Below are 17,720 nucleotides of genomic sequence, written 5' to 3'. Positions count from 1 at the left end.
CACTTAATGGAAAATAATTTCAGGCAGGAGAGAACCACTGGGAACAAAGACATGCCCCACCTATAGGGCCACTGTGGTTCTGCAAAGTCTCAAAGCATCTTCCTGCTGGGAAGGAGAGCGGAGCCTGAGAAAAAGGAGGAAGAAACAGCAATGGTGAAATGCAGATTGTGGAGTACAGAGAGAAGGGGAGGGGTGTCCAGAGCTGGCTGCTGGCATGAGATGGATGTTTAGGGTAGAATGAGAAATAGACCAACTTGAGAAATAGAAAATCTTGATAAATACAGTCAGGTGCTTTCAGTGTCATCAGTGGATCAAAGTATGGAAAGAGCTTCCATTCTAAGTGGAATATTGTAATCAAAATATAAATTAGGCTTTCTCTGTTCTCAAGAGTACAGTTGATGCAGAGGACAGTATATGGAATTGCATACCTGGGCAGATCAGCCTGAACCTAAGACATTGTGAAGCTACACTGATATTTCACTGTTAGAATGTACAAGTGAGCTTTATGATCTGCACTGCCTGGCAGTATATTTTAAAGTGATGCTCAAACAGCTCTTGAATTGTAAAAACTTAAGTAGTTCATATCTGTCTGCCAGAGAGATCACTTCTTATTCATGTATTTGTAATCAAACAACGTTTCTGAACTAATGTTCCATTTTACCTAACTGGACTATTTTTGGTTGTGGTCTCTTAACTTCAGAATGCTTTTTTCCACCTATTCCCCAGGCCCAAAAGTGATGATGACATTAAGAACATATGGCAAAACACCTATATATTTTCTTACAAGCTTTTAATTTAGTGGTAAGGAGCAGGATTATAGTAAATGAGTTTTTTGAGATAAGTACATGAACAAAATCCTTAGAAGTAATTAGATTTTGATATTTTTTATCTGTACTTTATTTTTATCAACACAGGTACTTCTGCATTTCAATACTTCTATGCTGTGATCAGAAGAAAGTTGGTACATTAGGTTTTAAAGACATTTTCAAATCAAATATAATATTGTCAGTAGCTATTGTACTTCATCATTCCTTGCCAAAATCACTACAGAATTCAGTGACTGTAGCAGATGACAGAAGACAACCTTGTACTTATTCTTGTCCTGCTCCCTTAGCACTTTGTATGTAAATGTATCATTTTTGGTTCTGGATTCTCTGATGTAAAAATAACTTTATTACATTCAAAGGGTCACAAAAATTTATATTTTGGCAAAGCCTTGAGATAGATTCTGTGTTTGGTTCCAATTCACAGTCCAGTTGTTACAAGGAAGCAGTAAATCTGTTTTAATTTAAGAGGTGAGAGTTTTTGAGGTGCATGAAGTCATGAGAAGCTTAGGATAAAGCATACAGATTTCCCAGGTGGGAAGTTTCTATTCCAAGGGACTGAAAGAACAGCAGAGAGAGACTTTTTTTCACAGAAATTCCATTTCTGTATGTGCCTTGGTTTCTTTTCCTTAAAGAAAAGCAGGGCATAATGTGCCTCTGAAATAATCTACATTAGTATTCACTTACAATGTTTGAAAGGTTATAAAAGAAAAATGCCTTGAATGATAATGCTTAATGTGGGATGTAATTGCCAGTAGGTCATGAATCTAAGGCGGGACTCACTTCATGTTAAGAGAATCTTAAATTTGAATACTTGATGTATCCTGGATCATTAGCTTGCTTTTAAGTCAAAACCAGATAATCTCCTGAAACATAATGGAGTGGTTTATCAGTAATTATATTCTCTTTTTCCCGTAATTTTTCCTAATATGTGCATTTAGCTATTCTCACAAAAAAATCTATGTACCACTGTTATTCGTATAATTCGATAACATTTTGATTTTCAAAACCTTTGTGCTATGGGAAATGTTTTATATACTGCTACAAGACAGTTTCAAGTAAATGACTGCAGAATATTAAAGTGTTACTGGTTTTTAAAGTATTGTCTTGGTAAAATGATGTTTTGTTTCCTTAGTCTTGTTGCTATTTCTAAATCTATAGCACATATATTCTTCCTTTTATTTACGAGACATTATTACTGCATTAGCCTCCTGCTTCCTTGCAATAATTTAGTTGGTTTTTTTTGCTAATTACTGCCATACAGGATGATGAAAATCAGAATTTAGGAACTCGGCTTAAAGATACTGAAGAAGAAAACTCAAGACTGCAACGAACAATCAGCCTGCAGCAGTCTCAGATTGAGAAGTACAAAATGTTGTCACAAGAAGCAAACAAAAAAACTGAAGGGTTACAACAAGAGGTCACTGCACTAGAAAAGGTATTGCAGATATTAGTCTTATTTATCTCAAAAAATGGAAAAACCCACATCAAATTTTCCTCTGTTCTCTGTTGGAATGATAGAGCCATGCCCAAAGATCTCATTAGTGTTTCAATGTCTGTTAATTTATAAATTGTATTCTTAAATAGCCTAATTTTTTTGAGAAAGAAATAACACATTTTGCTAACTGTTTTTCTTCTGCTTTTACAGTCATATATTTCTGTTCTAAAATTAAATTCCTATGCAAAAGACACAGAAGAGACAAAATAATCTTTTCAGAAACTGCTGTCAAATTTAAAAACAAATCCTAAAAAGTACAAGGAAATTCCATTTTTTGGGTTTTAATTATAATTTTTTAAAATTTGCTTCTGTAACTTCTATTGTAAGCTATAGAACTTAGTGAACTTTTTTTAAAAAGCACCTGCAGCTTATAATAGCATCTTGTGTAGTTAAAGGAAGGGATGTGCTTGTTGTGGCACTGTTGGAAAAGCAGGCCCTGCAGTGTGGCTGAGCCCAAGTGAGCGTGGCTGCTGTCCCGCAGCGGGGCCGTGCCTGCTGCAGCAGATGGCTGTGTACACAGCTTGCTTTGTTTGGAACTTAATCTTAAGGGCAGCATGTGTTTTTCTTTAATTACTCAGAGCTAGAGAGGTTGACTTCAAAAGCATGTAATACATGCAGTATTGGGTAGTACTTGTAATACAGCTGGAAGAATGTTTCAGTTAAAAAAATTGAGGAAAACAGAACACAGCTCAGCCCATCAAAGGTTCATACTTCTATTAAATCATAGTATGGATTTATGTGGACAAGCTTTTATTGTAATGTTTCATAGTTCTGGCATTTTAAAACTAACATAGTCTTTGTGGTTTTTTTGTGCAGATACTTGGAGGTTTTAAATTTCCTTAAACTGATTGTGATTCTGTGAGGAAAAATACTCAGTACTAGTGTTTATGCTATTCATCAGCTCACAGTCTGTAGGGCTTAGAGATTTACAGTAATTCAGTTCCTTCTCTTAAAGCAAGACATGACAAATTATATTCAAACCATCCAGGACATAAGTTTGTTTAACCTGTACTTACAACCTTGCAGTTTCCACCACTTCCTTGCACACAGTCACAATTAGAAAGTATTTAGGAAATGGGATGAAACGTTTATTCACTTGCCCTGTACAGGCACCATAGCCAGAATATGGTCACTTCCCTCACTGTCTTTGCTTTGGATTTACCATCCTCAGTTTCTTCAATTGCTCTTCATAGATAGTGTTTTCTAAAATTCATCAAGGTTGCCAATTAGTCATGGTAATGAAAAACAGTGGTAACCCTTTAAAATACTAAGCAAAAAAAGCAGGTATATGTAATGAAAGAGTCTCTGCTAATTTAGAAGTTATTTTACTTTTTTTTTTTCTGTAATAAATTATCTAACTAAAAAAGCCATGCATGTAAAAATAATTTTGCAGTAATTGCTTAAATCTCTAGTGGATTTAGAAATCTAAAAGCTGCTCTATTTTTTAGGTATGAAGGTATTCAACCCTGTTTAATTAATGTAGTGTAGATCAATTCTAACCATGTTTAAAAGCAATTTCCTGTGAACGCAGGCTTGAAATGGTGCTACTGTGCTGCTGAATCCTCATGACTCTTTCAGTCTAGAGAAAGTTTTCTGTATAGCTGAGAGCACAAATGTAACCTGTGATTTTTGGGCTTTTTTTTTCTGTTGTTGCAATGTTAGCAATGGTAGACCTAAGGTGTGATACATGCATCTCCAGATTCCTTAGATTATGAAGTTTTTAAAATTCATTAATCCCCCAGGTACTTTTTGTATGTGCCTAGGCAAAGATTCTCACCTGCTTTTCACAATTTACCTGAAACATGGCAACTACTTCATTATTTTTATATTTTCTTCTTTTGGTGTTCAGTCTCTGTAAACATTACTGCTGCAGCACCCATCTAAGGTAGTAACTGAATTCTGATGCTCCCAGAAATTTCCATCTTTTTCTTTTCAGCATTCCAGTTTTTTTCTACTTACTTGATATCATAAATGCTATCACTTTTCTCATCTCTTTTTCACCACTGGTCTACAAGAACGTTCCTTTCTTTGTGTTCTCTCTCTTGTTCAGCCAGGCTCTAATGTTAGATAGTGGTCTGAGAAACACCCAAATTGTACTCTTTTTTTAACCTTTTGTGCAGGGGGTTATCACTTGCCTTGAAGAAAGTGAAGAAAGGCTTGATGTTAAGTACAACTTCTCTCAAAACTGTTTTCTGGGGAGGTGTTGCAGAGCTTCCTAAAGATTGCAGTGCTGCCTGCACTGCTGCTGGGAGGACAGAAGGCCTTGTGAGGGTTACTGTGGGCCATCACAGCCCCTGCTGATACTCAAGTGCCTCAGCCGTGGCAGAACAGTGGGGAAAATGCAGAAACTGAAATGGGATGCAATTTTAAAACACAGTAGTTTATCCTCCACCTTCTTAGAGAAATATTGTATGAGAAGATGAATCCAGCTTTGACTTAAAGTATTGAAGAAATGGCAGAAACCTTGACTAGTTACAAAATAAAACATTTATTTCAGGCATTTTTTAGATTAAAAACTTGGAGTCTAATGTATTTAACAATATATCCTTGCTAGATGACTTGGAAAAAAGTCCTTGATAAGGTATTATGTATGACAGTAAATGTCAAAAATCCCTAAAAGAATTCTTAGAATTCTTTCATTAAATGATCTGATTAGCTGATAAGTAATTGCATTGCATGTAGACTATTTTTTTGGTCATTAAATGCTTGAAAGACTATTCCAAAGCTTTTCATATTAATGCAGAATAAAATACATAATACAAAAGATGTAATAGACTTCATTCACAAGTCCATCATCTTGATACAAGACAAAAAGTATTTCTTGTATAAATGATGTGGACGTCTTGAGTAACCACCACAGAACAGGTGCAGATTTGAGAAAATAGAACAGTTGCTCAGGAGCGAGGCAGTCTGAAGGCGCCTCATTATCAGTAAGGCCCCTCTCGACCTTGGTCTGGTTGAAAGAAACTTCTGTGCCCATTACTAAAAATTTGATACTTTGAAGAAAAAGTCTATTTCATAAAACACAAGCTGTGCTCTTTTTGCCAGAGTTGTTTATTTCTTTTACTTTGTATGTTATCTATATTCCCTGATCTTATTATTCTGTTCCTCAAGTTGGTTTCTTTCATTTCCCCACTTCCAGCACTATGAAATACTGTCAGCAGAGTCAAGAGACAACTGCTTTGATTGGTGCTTTAACACTTGATGAACTATTTTCTGCCAGATGAAATAGTTACTACCCTCAGCCATCTGCAGTAGGCTGCTTTAACTTCTTGGTGGTGATTGCATGTAGCATCTCTAGGGCAAAGAGGTGAAAGGAGCCGGTGGGAAGAAGCAGCTGGGAACATGAGCCACCATTTCAAATCTATCACAGAGTGGACACAGTGATGTTTTTTTCTCTTTTTCTGACTGATCATACAAGGTTTTTCAGTCTTAGATGATCAGCTTCACAATTTACCCCAAGAGATGCTTAAAAAAAATAAAGATGAGAAGGATCCTTTTTCAAGATTTCAAAGGAGAAGGGGTTGTTTTAATGGCAGTATTGTCTTTGAGATAGATTCTATTACAGGCAAAAGAAGTTCACAGACTCTTCAGCTTTCAAGGGTGAGCCTTTTTGTGTGTTGTTGATACAGCATAATGTTTTTATTGGGTTTGTCCTTTGCTTCTTAAATAGGAATTGGAGAGTCTGAAGCGTGCCCAAAAGCAGGCTGCAGCCACTCAGAATGCAACAGAGGTTCGTTTAAACAGGGCCTTGGAAGAAGTGGAGAAGTATAAACTAGAGCTGAATAAACTGAAGCAAAGCAACAAGGTACTGTGGCTTAGGAAAGCAATTTCCAGTCTGTAGTCACTCAGTAATGCTAAATTGAGACAAAAAGCTTGATGGGATTTGGAAGCTTCATATCTCTTAGAGGCAGCCCCAAAATTAACTTGGAGCAAGTCACAAAATACCTCAATAAGTTAACTTAGAGGATACTACTGCAACCTCTGCAGGAAGAAGAAATGTACAGAATGAAGTTAAAGCCTTTCTGATTTTCCTCATTTGTGTGAAAATGAGACATGTTTAGAAAGAGGGAGAAGTACACATATACACCTAACATATACAAAGGCAAACCACAGCTCTTATTGCCAAGATTTTCTTTTCTTTTTAAGATTTAATGTGGGAGTATTTTGATTAGTCCTGTTTCTTTTCAGAAGTGTCATGTGCAGCTACTGTTTGTCATTTTCTTATGTAATGCCAGGTTTCATTGGTTAAAGCACCATTTTCATAATTAATATGTTTCTCCTTTTCTTCCCTTGGTAGGATGTAGCTAACCAAGAACTCAAAATGATTGAAGAATTAAAAACAGAAAACAAGAAACTGCAGAAACAAAAAGGAGAACTAATTACAGGTTTTAAAAAGCAGTTAAAGTTAATTGATATTTTGAAGAGACAAAAGGTAAGGAGTAGACTATGGGTGTATTTCAGTTAATAACCTCTAGCTAAATGCATTGTCCAGTAAAGTAATCCTGAAAACTGTGAGTTTACATGGAAGGAAATTAAAATGAGAGGAATGTATACTAAGAGATATTGCCCAAATCAAATGATTTTACACTTACTAGTTCCATCACACTTCTCACTTAAAATACTTGGGATGTGTGCAGTCATTTCCATGTTTTCCTTCTGAGGCTGCATGAGACATGTAGAGCTATGGCCTGGACAGGACCTTAACACGAGAGTGGATGACCTCCAATTGCTTACTCTGCTGAATCTTATGGGATTCATTTTGGGATGGAGTCAATGCACTTCTTGCACTCTCAAAGCAAAGCTGTAAGACAGCTAAAGCAAGTAATGTATGATGGCTTCTTGAGCAGAACCCCCTTTAAGAAGGGTCAGCCTTAGAGATAAGAAAGTAGAACATTTTAATTACCCTTTGAGTACTCAGTGATCACCAGACATTCAGTAAACACTTCTGAAGCTGTTGAGCCGCAAGAGGAAGAATAGTTCTGTATGAAGTGGCAACTTAAGTTGTGTATTTTGCACCCTGAGCCTAAGAGCTGGGAATTGCAATATGAAACTACACTCTTAAATCTGGAATACCTCCCCAATGCAGGGCAAAGGAGGACAGGTAAGTGGAACAAGAGGAAGTGGGGCTGCTTATGTATTTCCAGTGCAAGAGAATTTTTCTGGCAGCAACAGGACACAAAGATCTTGGGGATTCACCTAAAAGAAACTGTGCTAGCTTAGCCTTTGGCTGGCCCTTCCAGCTCCGCAATTTTATTTTGAGAAAGAAAACTGCACAGCATTCACTCAAAATATGTTCTTCCAAATGAGGTAGTTCGTTGTCCTCTGGAACATGAATTTACTGAAATGGGTGTCACAGAGCAGCATTTCTGTTTGACTGGGAACCAAACTCATGGTCCAGACAAATGTCACAAACTGCATTAAATATATTTTTAAGCAATTACAAATACTGTATCAGAACTGCAGATACGAGAGAAAGCCACTTACCTTTTCTCACAAAAAGTGTTACAGAAGAAGGATGCTGTGAGTTATCCTTTCTGAAGAGACTGACTGGAGGAACGTGTAAGAGACTGGGGCTAACCCTGCCCCTTGCAGCTTCTGGCAGAAGGCACTGGGGAAGGGCAGCTGAAGCTCACATGTGCTCAGTATTCACAATCAGTGGAAGGACATCAAGTCTGCTTCAAACAGGCCTTTTGTTGAATGAATTAGAAAAACCTGATTTAGGCTGTTTGTGTAATATTTGTGTGGCAGGTTCATAAGCACAGAGCAGACAGAGCCTGAAGAATGATAGATGGAAAAATTCCCCAAAGACATTAAATATCAGGAGTAGGATGAGATTTACTTTGTAATAGCTTTAATGTTAAATTGTATATTGATCAGCTTGAAAGAATGTGGACCAGTTTTTTCTTACATATGTCCTTCAGAAGTCACAAGAATTGTCAGATTTTCAGGAATTTCTGTGCTTTATTAAAACCCATACAATATCCCAGTTAGCCAGGATTTTGTATTGGTCATTCACACTATTTTACCTTCTGCTCACTTTTTTTTTTAGATGCATATTGAAGCTGCCAAGATGCTTTCTTTTACCGAAGAGGAATTCATGAAAGCTCTTGAGTGGGGAAATTATTGATCCTATTAAATAACTCATACTTCAAAGATGAGTCAGATGGTACATTATTTTGAGACTGTCTATGACTCCTTGTTAATAGTTTATAACTGTTTATCCCACTGAATTTATTTTGTTGATTTTTCTTATGTTTAAATAGTTAAACTTTTGTAAGCCTCATAGCTTGTGTTGTAATATCGTATGAAACACAAATTTCTACTTCATTGTCAAGCCAAGCTGCTCATTCTGTAAGGAGCAGAGAAGCACAGACCATGCAAGGATATTCCAACAAGTGAACTTTGTTATCAGATTGCTCTGTTCTAGCATTTAAAACTGTACCTTACCTATGGTCATATTTAGTCCAAGGAAGTCAGGATTTAGTCTCAGAAAATTCCTTGTTGCAACAGAAATAAACTAACCAGTGATCAAGTTGAGAAGAAAATGTCATGTCCTTTTTAAAACACGTGGTTGGAAAATTGGCCTTGTCTGTTCTCTGTAACAGATCTCCCCACAAAGCTAGCTGGTCTGGCATCTAATTTAAGCACCAACAGCTCTTTTATAGGAACGACCATAACTTGTTCTAGCAATTACATTTTGGCGCCCCTGGCTGGCATAACCATACATGAGACTTGCCCTTCATTGCCCAGACAGACTCCACAGTCCCATGGAGCTGTATTGTGTAAAACTGTTCCTTCAGTCAAGGTGAAAGTATGAAACCTTTCCCTGGCCATCAGCTGCTTCTTTGGGTTACAGGCAGGAGCAATGACTCCATATTCACAGGTGCTCTACAAGCATCACATCCATAAAAATTTAATAAAAATTTAATTATTCATCATTGTAATAAATAACTAGAAAACAGATTCAGGGTAGATGAGCTGAGCCTATTGTGTGTACAATAATGAATAGGAGCAATACAAGCCTGTGCTGCTTACATGAACCTCTGCCACATCTCAGCTATTTCAATGGATTCGACCCTCAGAGTGAGTAATAAGGACATGGGACAAAACCAGTCAGTTTATGCACTGAAATAAAGGTAGAAACAGTAGTTCTGACCTCAGAATGACACAACATATCTGCTTAGATCCTATCAGTGAAGTAACCTCAGACCTACCTCGTGGACATGATACACACTACATTTGAATGAGGATTGTAGTAGTGTAATGCCAGTGCAGCCACATCTTCCCAGAACTAGTGCATTAGGAGAATCCTTTAGTCCAGACTGGAATACACATGCTAGGTTAGGTTTCTGCTGTGTTGCTGAAGAAAACAATTCTAACATTATTATGTGACTAAGAATAATTGAGAACTCCAGAACAGTTTATTGGTGAAAAATGCAAGTGGAGCACACACTTCTATAAAACTAACTGCTTATCCGTTTAGAACTTTGATTTTAAAATGAAGGCTGTTAATTCTATTAAAAAGGAATTCCTCACTGTTAAAAGCAAATGGAAGTTTTCACTGGGAATCAGATGACACCTAGTGGCAAAGCAGGAGCTGAGCTGGGGGAAGGTTCAGCTCTCTTCTGAAAGTTCATTACCTCTTCTCTGCTGGTAAGCCAACCTGAAATCTTCTCCAAGCATGTTAATGTCGTTTTCGTCTTTGAGTATTCCCTGCATTAACAGGAAAGAAACATCAGAGAAGACAGAGCAGAGAGATTACTATGGATCTCTGAAATTTTCTATAGAAGAAAATATGGAATCCATAATGGTATCCATAATACTATGTTACCTTTAAAGCAACCTGAAAACTATCACAAAACCTGAACAGGTGAGTTACAAATTGGTGCCCCCTTTTTTTTATTTCTGCCAAAAGACAACATTTAGCTGCATTCTCTTGCTCACAGGAGTGATTAGAGTCAGTACAGCAGAGGGGCAGGTTTAGTAAAATCAAGCAATTGCAGTGAAAAGAGGCCCTGGCTGGGCTGGGGCTCTGTCTTGCCCTTTACTGTGTTGGAATTAACTCGTACAAAGAAATAACTTGGGAAACCAAGTAGTGCTGGACAACTTAATCAAAAACAATGTTTTTGGGAAGAGAAGGTTCATGCAAAAATCTACATTTCTAATTAATTCTAAATTGATTTTACTGCTAAAAATATGTATGATCCACAGAACATACCTTGCAGCATTTTAAAAAGAGGAAAAAAGTTACAAATTGCAATTATATTGGAAAATATTATATATTATATTGGAAAATATTTATATTGGAAAATATTATATTGGAAAGTTTCCTATTTGGTAGCACTTTGCTGTTTAACCATTTTGAGTCAAGTAATGTGGTATAGAAGAATACCCAACTTCAAGAAACAATGTTGAAGCAGAGAACAGAAAAGTAGAACATTATACATGGCACACGTGTGAGCCTTGGACACTGAAATTGCCAAGGCTTCCTACAACAGCAAATTCAAGCCAGAAAAGTTTATCAAAATGTTGTCAATATGTGTTATCCTTTAATTAAACCCACATTAGAGAGCAACTCACTCCAAGTGTTACAAATTCCTGCACCAATTATTGTAGTAATATTTGAATTAAAGTTAAATTCTGCTCTACTTAACGTTTTCCAGTATTGCAGAATTTCTTTACCTGCTGCATAGTTCCCTCTCTACTGTAAATGCATTTTTACATCCCTAAGGCAGCACTCAGTTTATTTGTGTACCATTGGGAGATATTTGCAATTATGAAGGCCAATACAAAATACATTGTAGTTTATTCCTATTGCAAAAACTGCTTCCATCTTTTTAACTTTTAAAAACACAGGGATGAACAGAGCAAGCTCTGCAATGCTTCTGTAAATGCTACAGTTGATTGCACTGCTACAGAATTCATAGTTATGGGATACTTGGCAGACAAGCCAGAGAGCTGCAAGAAATTGCTGCCAAAACCCTAACCAAGAAATTTGGTGGAAACAAGTTTTAAGATGTAGTGGACTCCTTTCTAGCTAGAGAAGCCCTGCTGTAGAACTCGGGTTCCGTATTTCAAATACTGGATGTGCAAAGTGCTGTGGAAGCTTTCAGCGAGTTCTGTACAAGGCATCAATAGTGCCAGAGGAAGACGTGAATGCAGGTGAGCTGACACTGTAAGGACATCCACTGACTCCAGGAACTGCCACAGTTCTGCAACCTCAACCTGAACTATCCAGGAGAAATCCAATTTACAGGACAGACATTAAAAGTATTTAAAATACAATTTACTTACTCGAGGAAGATAACCCAGCAATTTCCATGCATGCTCTTTCAAGAGTTTCTGTCTCTCCTCTTCAATAATTGCACGGATACTTTCTTGTCTTCTCTTCTCTAGCTCTCTTTCTTCAAGTTCACGCTCCTACAATAAACAAATTTTAACAAATTTTCCTAAGATCTGTTTCAGCTCAGTGAACATTTGTTTCCACCACTCTCCACAACAGCATAAAGAGAAAAAATTTCAGCTGAGTAAATTTTGAACTTCCACATACTCATTCCTGGTCACAGGAAATTCTTTTGAGAAGGATGGAAAAGTGTATGGAAAACCCCACAAAGCATTGTTTAAACAATACCTGTCTGCCAGTTGGAAAACAATCTCAGACAAAAGAGAAAACTGAATGGCAGGTCATGGGGTGAGTCTGCTATCCAAGTGTTTGGTGTCAGAAGCCCTTTTGAAGGCAGGCAATGTTCAGTTCTGGTGGCTTTTTGGCTGTCAGAAGAGTTAGTCTGTTCCAGCCCTACTGCTGTAATCCAGGAAAAGGAACAACAGGTGTGAATTCTCACACTGATGACTGGAAATTGCAATTCACATTACACAGGTGATTTATACCCTATACACAGGTCTGAAAACAGCAGTATGGGATTCTATGTCTTGCTTTCAGTTTACACCTTTTCTTCCTCTGATCTCAATAAAAGAGACTTAACTTCAAAGCAAGGCTAGGCCTTCCCCTGCTCCCGTGTCATTATCAGTGCAGCTGACCAGGGATGTGGAACTGGACAGCAGTTGTGTTGCTGATCTCATGGCTCCTTAAGAGGTATTTGCAGTACACAGCTACACAGGAGGGCAGGAATGTTGTGACCCCAACCTTGGAGCTACAAAAAAAGTTAGCTCTAAAGATACTTTTTTCTTGTTAGAAACCAAAATAAAGTCCTAGTTCCCCCTCTGCACTTCCTATCACGTTTCCCTACCAACACCAGCATTGTTCCTTAGGATAGCACAAGTATTCCCATATTAAACATTGTGCTCAAACAAAGGTGCATGTCAAACTCTTACTTTTTCTGCAATACACTGTTTGCGACGGTCCTCAAGAATTTTTTCCACGGCCATTTTGTGTTCAAGCTGTTTCATTCTCCGTTTCTGCGCGTTCAGCTGCTCAATGCGATCTTCCTCGGCCAGCTTAGCCAAAATCCGCTGCCGGAGAGCTTCCTCCTCTTCTCTCATAGCTTGTTGTGCTGCTGCCTTTAGAGCAAGTTGCTTTTCATATGCTTGCTGTAAGTCTAGGCGCTGCCTTATTCTCTTTTCAATTTCTGCCTATAAAGGAATTTAGTAAAATGCAGTATTACTGAAAATAATCTGAAAAATTCTCAGCAGCAGCAGCCAATCTACTCCATTTATCTTGGAATAAATTTACTGTAGCTCTTACCTTCTAGCATAACTAACTGGAGCAAACATTCCATATCTGACAGTGCTCTCCAGTACTAATCAGCTTGGCAAATGTCACAAGATTCTCAAAATTAAGTCCAAAACCAAAGGGGATTTTTTTTTTCCCACTATGATGAAGGGAATCAACAAGACAGTCATCCTGAACAACACTCTAAAAATAGCAGTGTTTGGAATCTCAACCTGTGTTACATTTTGTCATCCACAGCAAGGTAAGACGAAGTGTGTCCAGGTCCATAGGAAATACACATGCAGAAAAAAAGCAGTTAATTAAACTGCTTAGCTTAAATCTAAACTTGAAAGTATACTGATATTCTCCTTCACAAGATAAATAAATGAATAAATGAGGCCATAAGAGGTATTCAGAACCTTCACTTGCCTTTCTGGTTGAAATTAAATACATTAGGAACAGAAAAGGAAACTCAAAGAACAAAATTTTCGCTCCAAAACCTAAGCTAATCTATAAACTGCCTGACTAAGAACATTTAGATAATAGAGGTGAAAATAAGTATTTTGTGCTAGAACATAACTTGAAACCCCAAAGTCACAAACAACACTGCAGACTTAGAAATTCAAAGTGTGGAAAAAAACACTTCATGTACCTGCCAGCACTTACCATCTCCTTCCTCCTTTCCATCTCTTCTTGTTCTTCCAGATACAGATCTTGGCGGATTTGTTCCCATTCTTTACGCCTCTGTTCTTCTCTTTCCATGGTCTTGGCAACCTATTACAAGAAGGAAAGGTTTCTAAATGAAACACAAAAACATACAACAATATTTTCTACAATTTCAATTTTTGATACCATGTTTTGAACTCTCTGCTTTTTCTCCTCAGTGTCTCGAACTTTAGCCATCCAACTGTCTTCTCTTTGTTGTTGCATGTTGGCAAACTCCATAATTTTCCTATTTTCTTCTTCCATCTCTTCCTGTTTCCTTTTCCTCCAGATAGCTTGTTCTTTTATAAACTCTTCAATATATGTCTGAGTTTCTCTTATTTTATCTAACTTCCGTTGTTTTTCCCTGTAGAAGATGCAAAAAAACTGTTCAAATAATTATTTAACATATTGCAGAGTAACATTTAACCAGATGCTCACCATTAACAACATATTCCTGAGACTAAGATTTAAATTACTCTCTTTAACCATTCAGCTAGAAACTAGATAGCTTGAAAATAGTTAGTAATAAACTGCCCCAAGAAGGGAATCTCATGTCTAACACCTTTCTGGAAGGCAGACTGTACACCAAAGTACACACTGCTGCTGCATTTTATACATGCCCATCAAAGAGAAAGAAGAAAAGAAAGCCCAATAGCACCACAAACCCTACATTTTTTATTTACACTAAACTCTCCCCCCCACACACAAGACCTTGCCCTCAGAAACTTCCTGCCCTGTTCCCAAGACATGAAAACAAAGCATCTGGTGGCAAGGCAGGGACACAAGGAGAGGCAGAAATATGTAATATGCTGTTGCGCTCAACATGATGGGGTCAACAGAAGCCCTCCTGCAAGTAAGCTGGATTTCATATTTGGGGAACAAGGACACGAGATTGTGACAATGTGAGGTTTTAATAGGAGCATTCATGCAAGTCAGTCTCTTGTTACTAAAATGTGACCAAGGGAAACTAAAATGGGCCTTAGTGTATTTGGAATAGGTGCATACAAATCAGCTTTCTGTGCAGAATTGTATGAGTTGCTTTGTTTTAAATTAATAAATAATAAAAATTCAAAGTAACTAACATTTGGTCTTCTTCATAGATCTTTTTTACAATTTCATCAATCATATGTTTCTCTCTTAGAAACTCTTCATAAGCCTCTTGCTTCTTCTTCTCCTGTTCCTCAACCTGTTTGTCCAGTTCTTGATGGTACGTTTTCTTCTCCTGGTTTCGCCTCAGTTCTGCAGACATTTCTTCTTTCAGATACCTGTCATACTCTTCCTTCATCTCTTGGGCTACTTCATCCTCCCATTTCTAGGGGAAAAAAGGCAACGCAAAATTCCTTTTCACTCTCTCTACTACAGCTTGTAATGAAAAAATACACAGTGTGGAAAGGAATTATACAGGATTACTAGAAATGAAAGTCTTCCAACTCAATCTATAAATACAGAGCCTTAACACGCTTAATAGCTTAATCCAGTCAGTAGAACCCTTGAAGGGCACTTGCAAGATCTGACCAACTTGAGGTGCATTAAAAATACTTAAAGAACAAAGTATTGAGCATTTGAGCACAGGTGGGACTCACTCACATCAGCACAATGACTGGAATGAGGCTGGGCTACAGAGAACACCTTCAATGAGCACATTGCTGTACAGCAATTGCCTGCACTGAGCCCAGTATAAAGCATTAACATCATCAGAATCATCTGCCTGATCACCAATACCTTTCTATAGATAAATACAAATTTGCAAGTCTTTCTGAAGTAACCCAGATCACTGTTTGGAAAGAGTAACATTGTTTTCAACAACCAGACTCTAAGGTAAGGATTCACCACTGTAAACACTTACTGTACAAAGGGTATCATAGTTTTGACTTGGATAAATACTACAAAACCAGTAAAATAACAGCTATAACCAGTCATACAGCTAATTCAATCACTAAATCACTACTCCTTCAATTGCAATGGCAAAGTAAACATTTTTCTTATAGCTAGTTATTACTGGTTAATTAATCCTTCATAACAAAAAAATATTTTTAATAACACTGAATGCTCGAACAATATTTTAGATAAAAAAGATCAAAGGAAAAATTTTCTACACAATCTATACAGAGTTATGGGACTCAGGTGCTGAGATACACTAATTACCATTTTCTCACTGTATATAGCTTTTTTTTCAGCAATCTGTGCAGCTCGTTCTTTATTCATATAAGCAGATTTCAGCTTTCTTTCTAACTCTCGAAGTTCAAGACTGGAGGGGAAAAAAAATTATCCTATTACAAGGGGGTTGGTATCTAGGGGAAGAAATTAAGTTTCCATCAGTATTTAAACACAGTATTTTTCATTGGAGTAACACAGATGAAAAAATATTGCTCTAGTTAAAGAGCAGAAAAAGAAAAAAATAATTTAAAAATAAGAGTTACCTATATTTCTACATGTGCTATCAACAGTTCTACACACTTCACTTCTAAGCATATAAGCACAGGCACATATACATACACATGTATGCTCACAGATATGCCAAATTGTACATATACATATATTCGAAATGAAAATTTTGTGGATCAACCTTTTTTATTGAATTTTTTTTTTTAAATCAACTTATTATCATACTTTGATCTCAAAGTAACTTTTCCTTCCGCGTCTGAGTCGTCTCCACTCCTGCTCCAGCTTTCCCAAATCTGATAACAGGAGCAGCCAATTTGATACAGCTGGGAAATTTCTGAATTACCTGTTTGCTCTGACTTGTTGCCTGATCTTCTCATCTTTAATTTTCTCGAGGTCCCGCCTTGCCAGCTCAGCCGCCAGCTTTTGCTCTCGCTCCAGCTGCAGAGCTCTTTGCTTTCTGTTCTCTTCTGCCTGATGAGAACAAACAATTTCCGTACCAACACTCGCACGAGCAAATTTGGGAGAAGGCAAGGAGACCGTGCAGTCAAGCAAGACTTTCCAACTCAGTAAATAATTGTTAATGGGAAAAGCTTTGACAGCCAAAGGTAAAGCCAGGCGAACTCTTCTCCTCAGCCTTCCCCCTCCCTGGGCGCGGGCACCCCGCAGCGCTTACCGCGCGCAGCGCCTCATCCAGCCGCCGCTCCCGCTCCAGCTCGGCGCGCAGCCGGGCGGTGCGCCGGCCCCACTCCCGCTCCTCGGAGCCCTGCGGGCGGCAAGGGCGAGGCGGTGGCGCGGGACAGCCGCGGGACCCGCTCCCTGCCGCCCCCCGAGCGGCTCCCCTCGTCATGCCGCCCCGGTCCCGCTCCCTCACAGTCCCGCTCCCCTCACGATCCCACTCCTCAGTCTCGCTCCCTCACGGTGCCCCTCGCCATGCCGCCCCAGTCTCTCTCCCCTCACGGTGCCCCTCGCCATGCCGCCCCAGTCTCTCTCCCCTCACGGCTCCCCTCGCCATGCCGCCCCAGTCTCACTCCCCTCACGGTGCCCCTCGCCATGCCGCCCCAGTCTCTCTCCCCTCACGGCTCCCCTCGCCATGCCGCCCCGGTCTCGCTCCCTCACGGTTCCCCTCGCCATGCCGCCCCAGTCTCTCTCTCCCCTCACGGCTCCCCTCGCCATGCCGCTCCAGTCTCTCTCCCCTCACGGCTCCCCTCGCCATGCCGCTCCAGTCTCTCTCCCCTCACGGTGCCCCTCGCCATGCCGCCCCGGTCTCGCTCCCTCACGGTTCCCCTCGCCATGCCGCCCCAGTCTCTCTCTCCCCTCACGGCTCCCCTCGCCATGCCGCTCCAGTCTCGCTCCCTCACGGTTCCCCTCGCCATGCCGCTCCAGTCTCTCTCCCCTCACGGCTCCCCTCGCCATGCCGCCCCACTCCCGCTCCCTCACGGTGCCCCTCGCCATGCCGCCCCGGTCCCGCTCCCTCACGGGGCCCCTCGCCATGCCGCCCCACTCCCGCTCCCCTCACGGTGCCCCTCGCCATGCCGCCCCGGTCTCGCTCCCTCACGGTGCCCCGTTACCATCCCGCCGGCCGTTGCCGTGGCAACTCGCGGCGCCGCCGGGCTCCAGGACGCGGTTTCAGTTCCGG

At 39.5% G+C, this 17,720-nt stretch overlaps 2 protein-coding genes across 4 annotated transcripts in view; one reads left to right on the top strand and one right to left on the bottom strand.

Moving 5' to 3' along the window:
• Positions 1 to 8,482, top strand: part of TEX9 (testis expressed 9) — a 21,352-nt gene extending 12,870 nt beyond the window's left edge. For both annotated transcript variants that reach the window (XM_021546305.3, XM_077785889.1), the window contains 4 exons: positions 2,089 to 2,262; positions 5,996 to 6,130; positions 6,623 to 6,757; positions 8,375 to 8,482. In XM_021546305.3, coding sequence (XP_021401980.3) covers positions 2,089 to 2,262; positions 5,996 to 6,130; positions 6,623 to 6,757; positions 8,375 to 8,452 — 522 coding nt within the window. In that variant the 3' untranslated portion in view covers positions 8,453 to 8,482. The remainder of the gene's footprint in view (positions 1 to 2,088; positions 2,263 to 5,995; positions 6,131 to 6,622; positions 6,758 to 8,374) is intronic.
• On the bottom strand, positions 8,160 to 17,720 carry MNS1 (meiosis specific nuclear structural 1). Of its 2 annotated transcripts, none has more exons than XM_031505793.2 (10): positions 17,653 to 17,720; positions 16,758 to 16,847; positions 16,428 to 16,555; positions 15,845 to 15,947; positions 14,782 to 15,011; positions 13,847 to 14,063; positions 13,661 to 13,768; positions 12,658 to 12,915; positions 11,620 to 11,745; positions 8,160 to 10,038 (listed from the first exon to the last, which is right to left on the bottom strand). In XM_031505793.2, exons 1-10 carry the CDS (start codon positions 17,653 to 17,655, stop codon positions 9,940 to 9,942), a joined length of 1,362 nt encoding a protein of 453 aa, XP_031361653.2. In that variant the 5' UTR covers positions 17,656 to 17,720; the 3' UTR covers positions 8,160 to 9,939. The 2 variants fall into 2 exon arrangements, with proteins under 2 accessions (XP_031361653.2, XP_077642014.1); XM_077785888.1 differs by lacking the exon at positions 17,653 to 17,720 and adding an exon at positions 17,002 to 17,018.

This window comes from Lonchura striata, chromosome 11 (assembly GCF_046129695.1).
Source record: "Lonchura striata isolate bLonStr1 chromosome 11, bLonStr1.mat, whole genome shotgun sequence".
Taxonomy (NCBI): Eukaryota; Metazoa; Chordata; class Aves; order Passeriformes; family Estrildidae; genus Lonchura; species Lonchura striata.
Note: the sequence above shows the minus strand (reverse complement) of the source record. Positions and strands in the feature narration are given on the sequence as shown.

Bases quoted from the DNA above. Each gene is read 5' to 3' on its own strand.
- MNS1 (XM_077785888.1), bottom strand. The intron at 15,948-16,427 runs GTAATTCAGAAA...TTTCCCCTCCAG, and splicing joins CAACAAGTCAGAGCAAACAG to TCTTGAACTTCGAGAGTTAG. The intron at 10,039-11,619 runs GTAAGTAAATTG...CTGTTAATGCAG, and splicing joins TGCTGGGTTATCTTCCTCGA to GGAATACTCAAAGACGAAAA.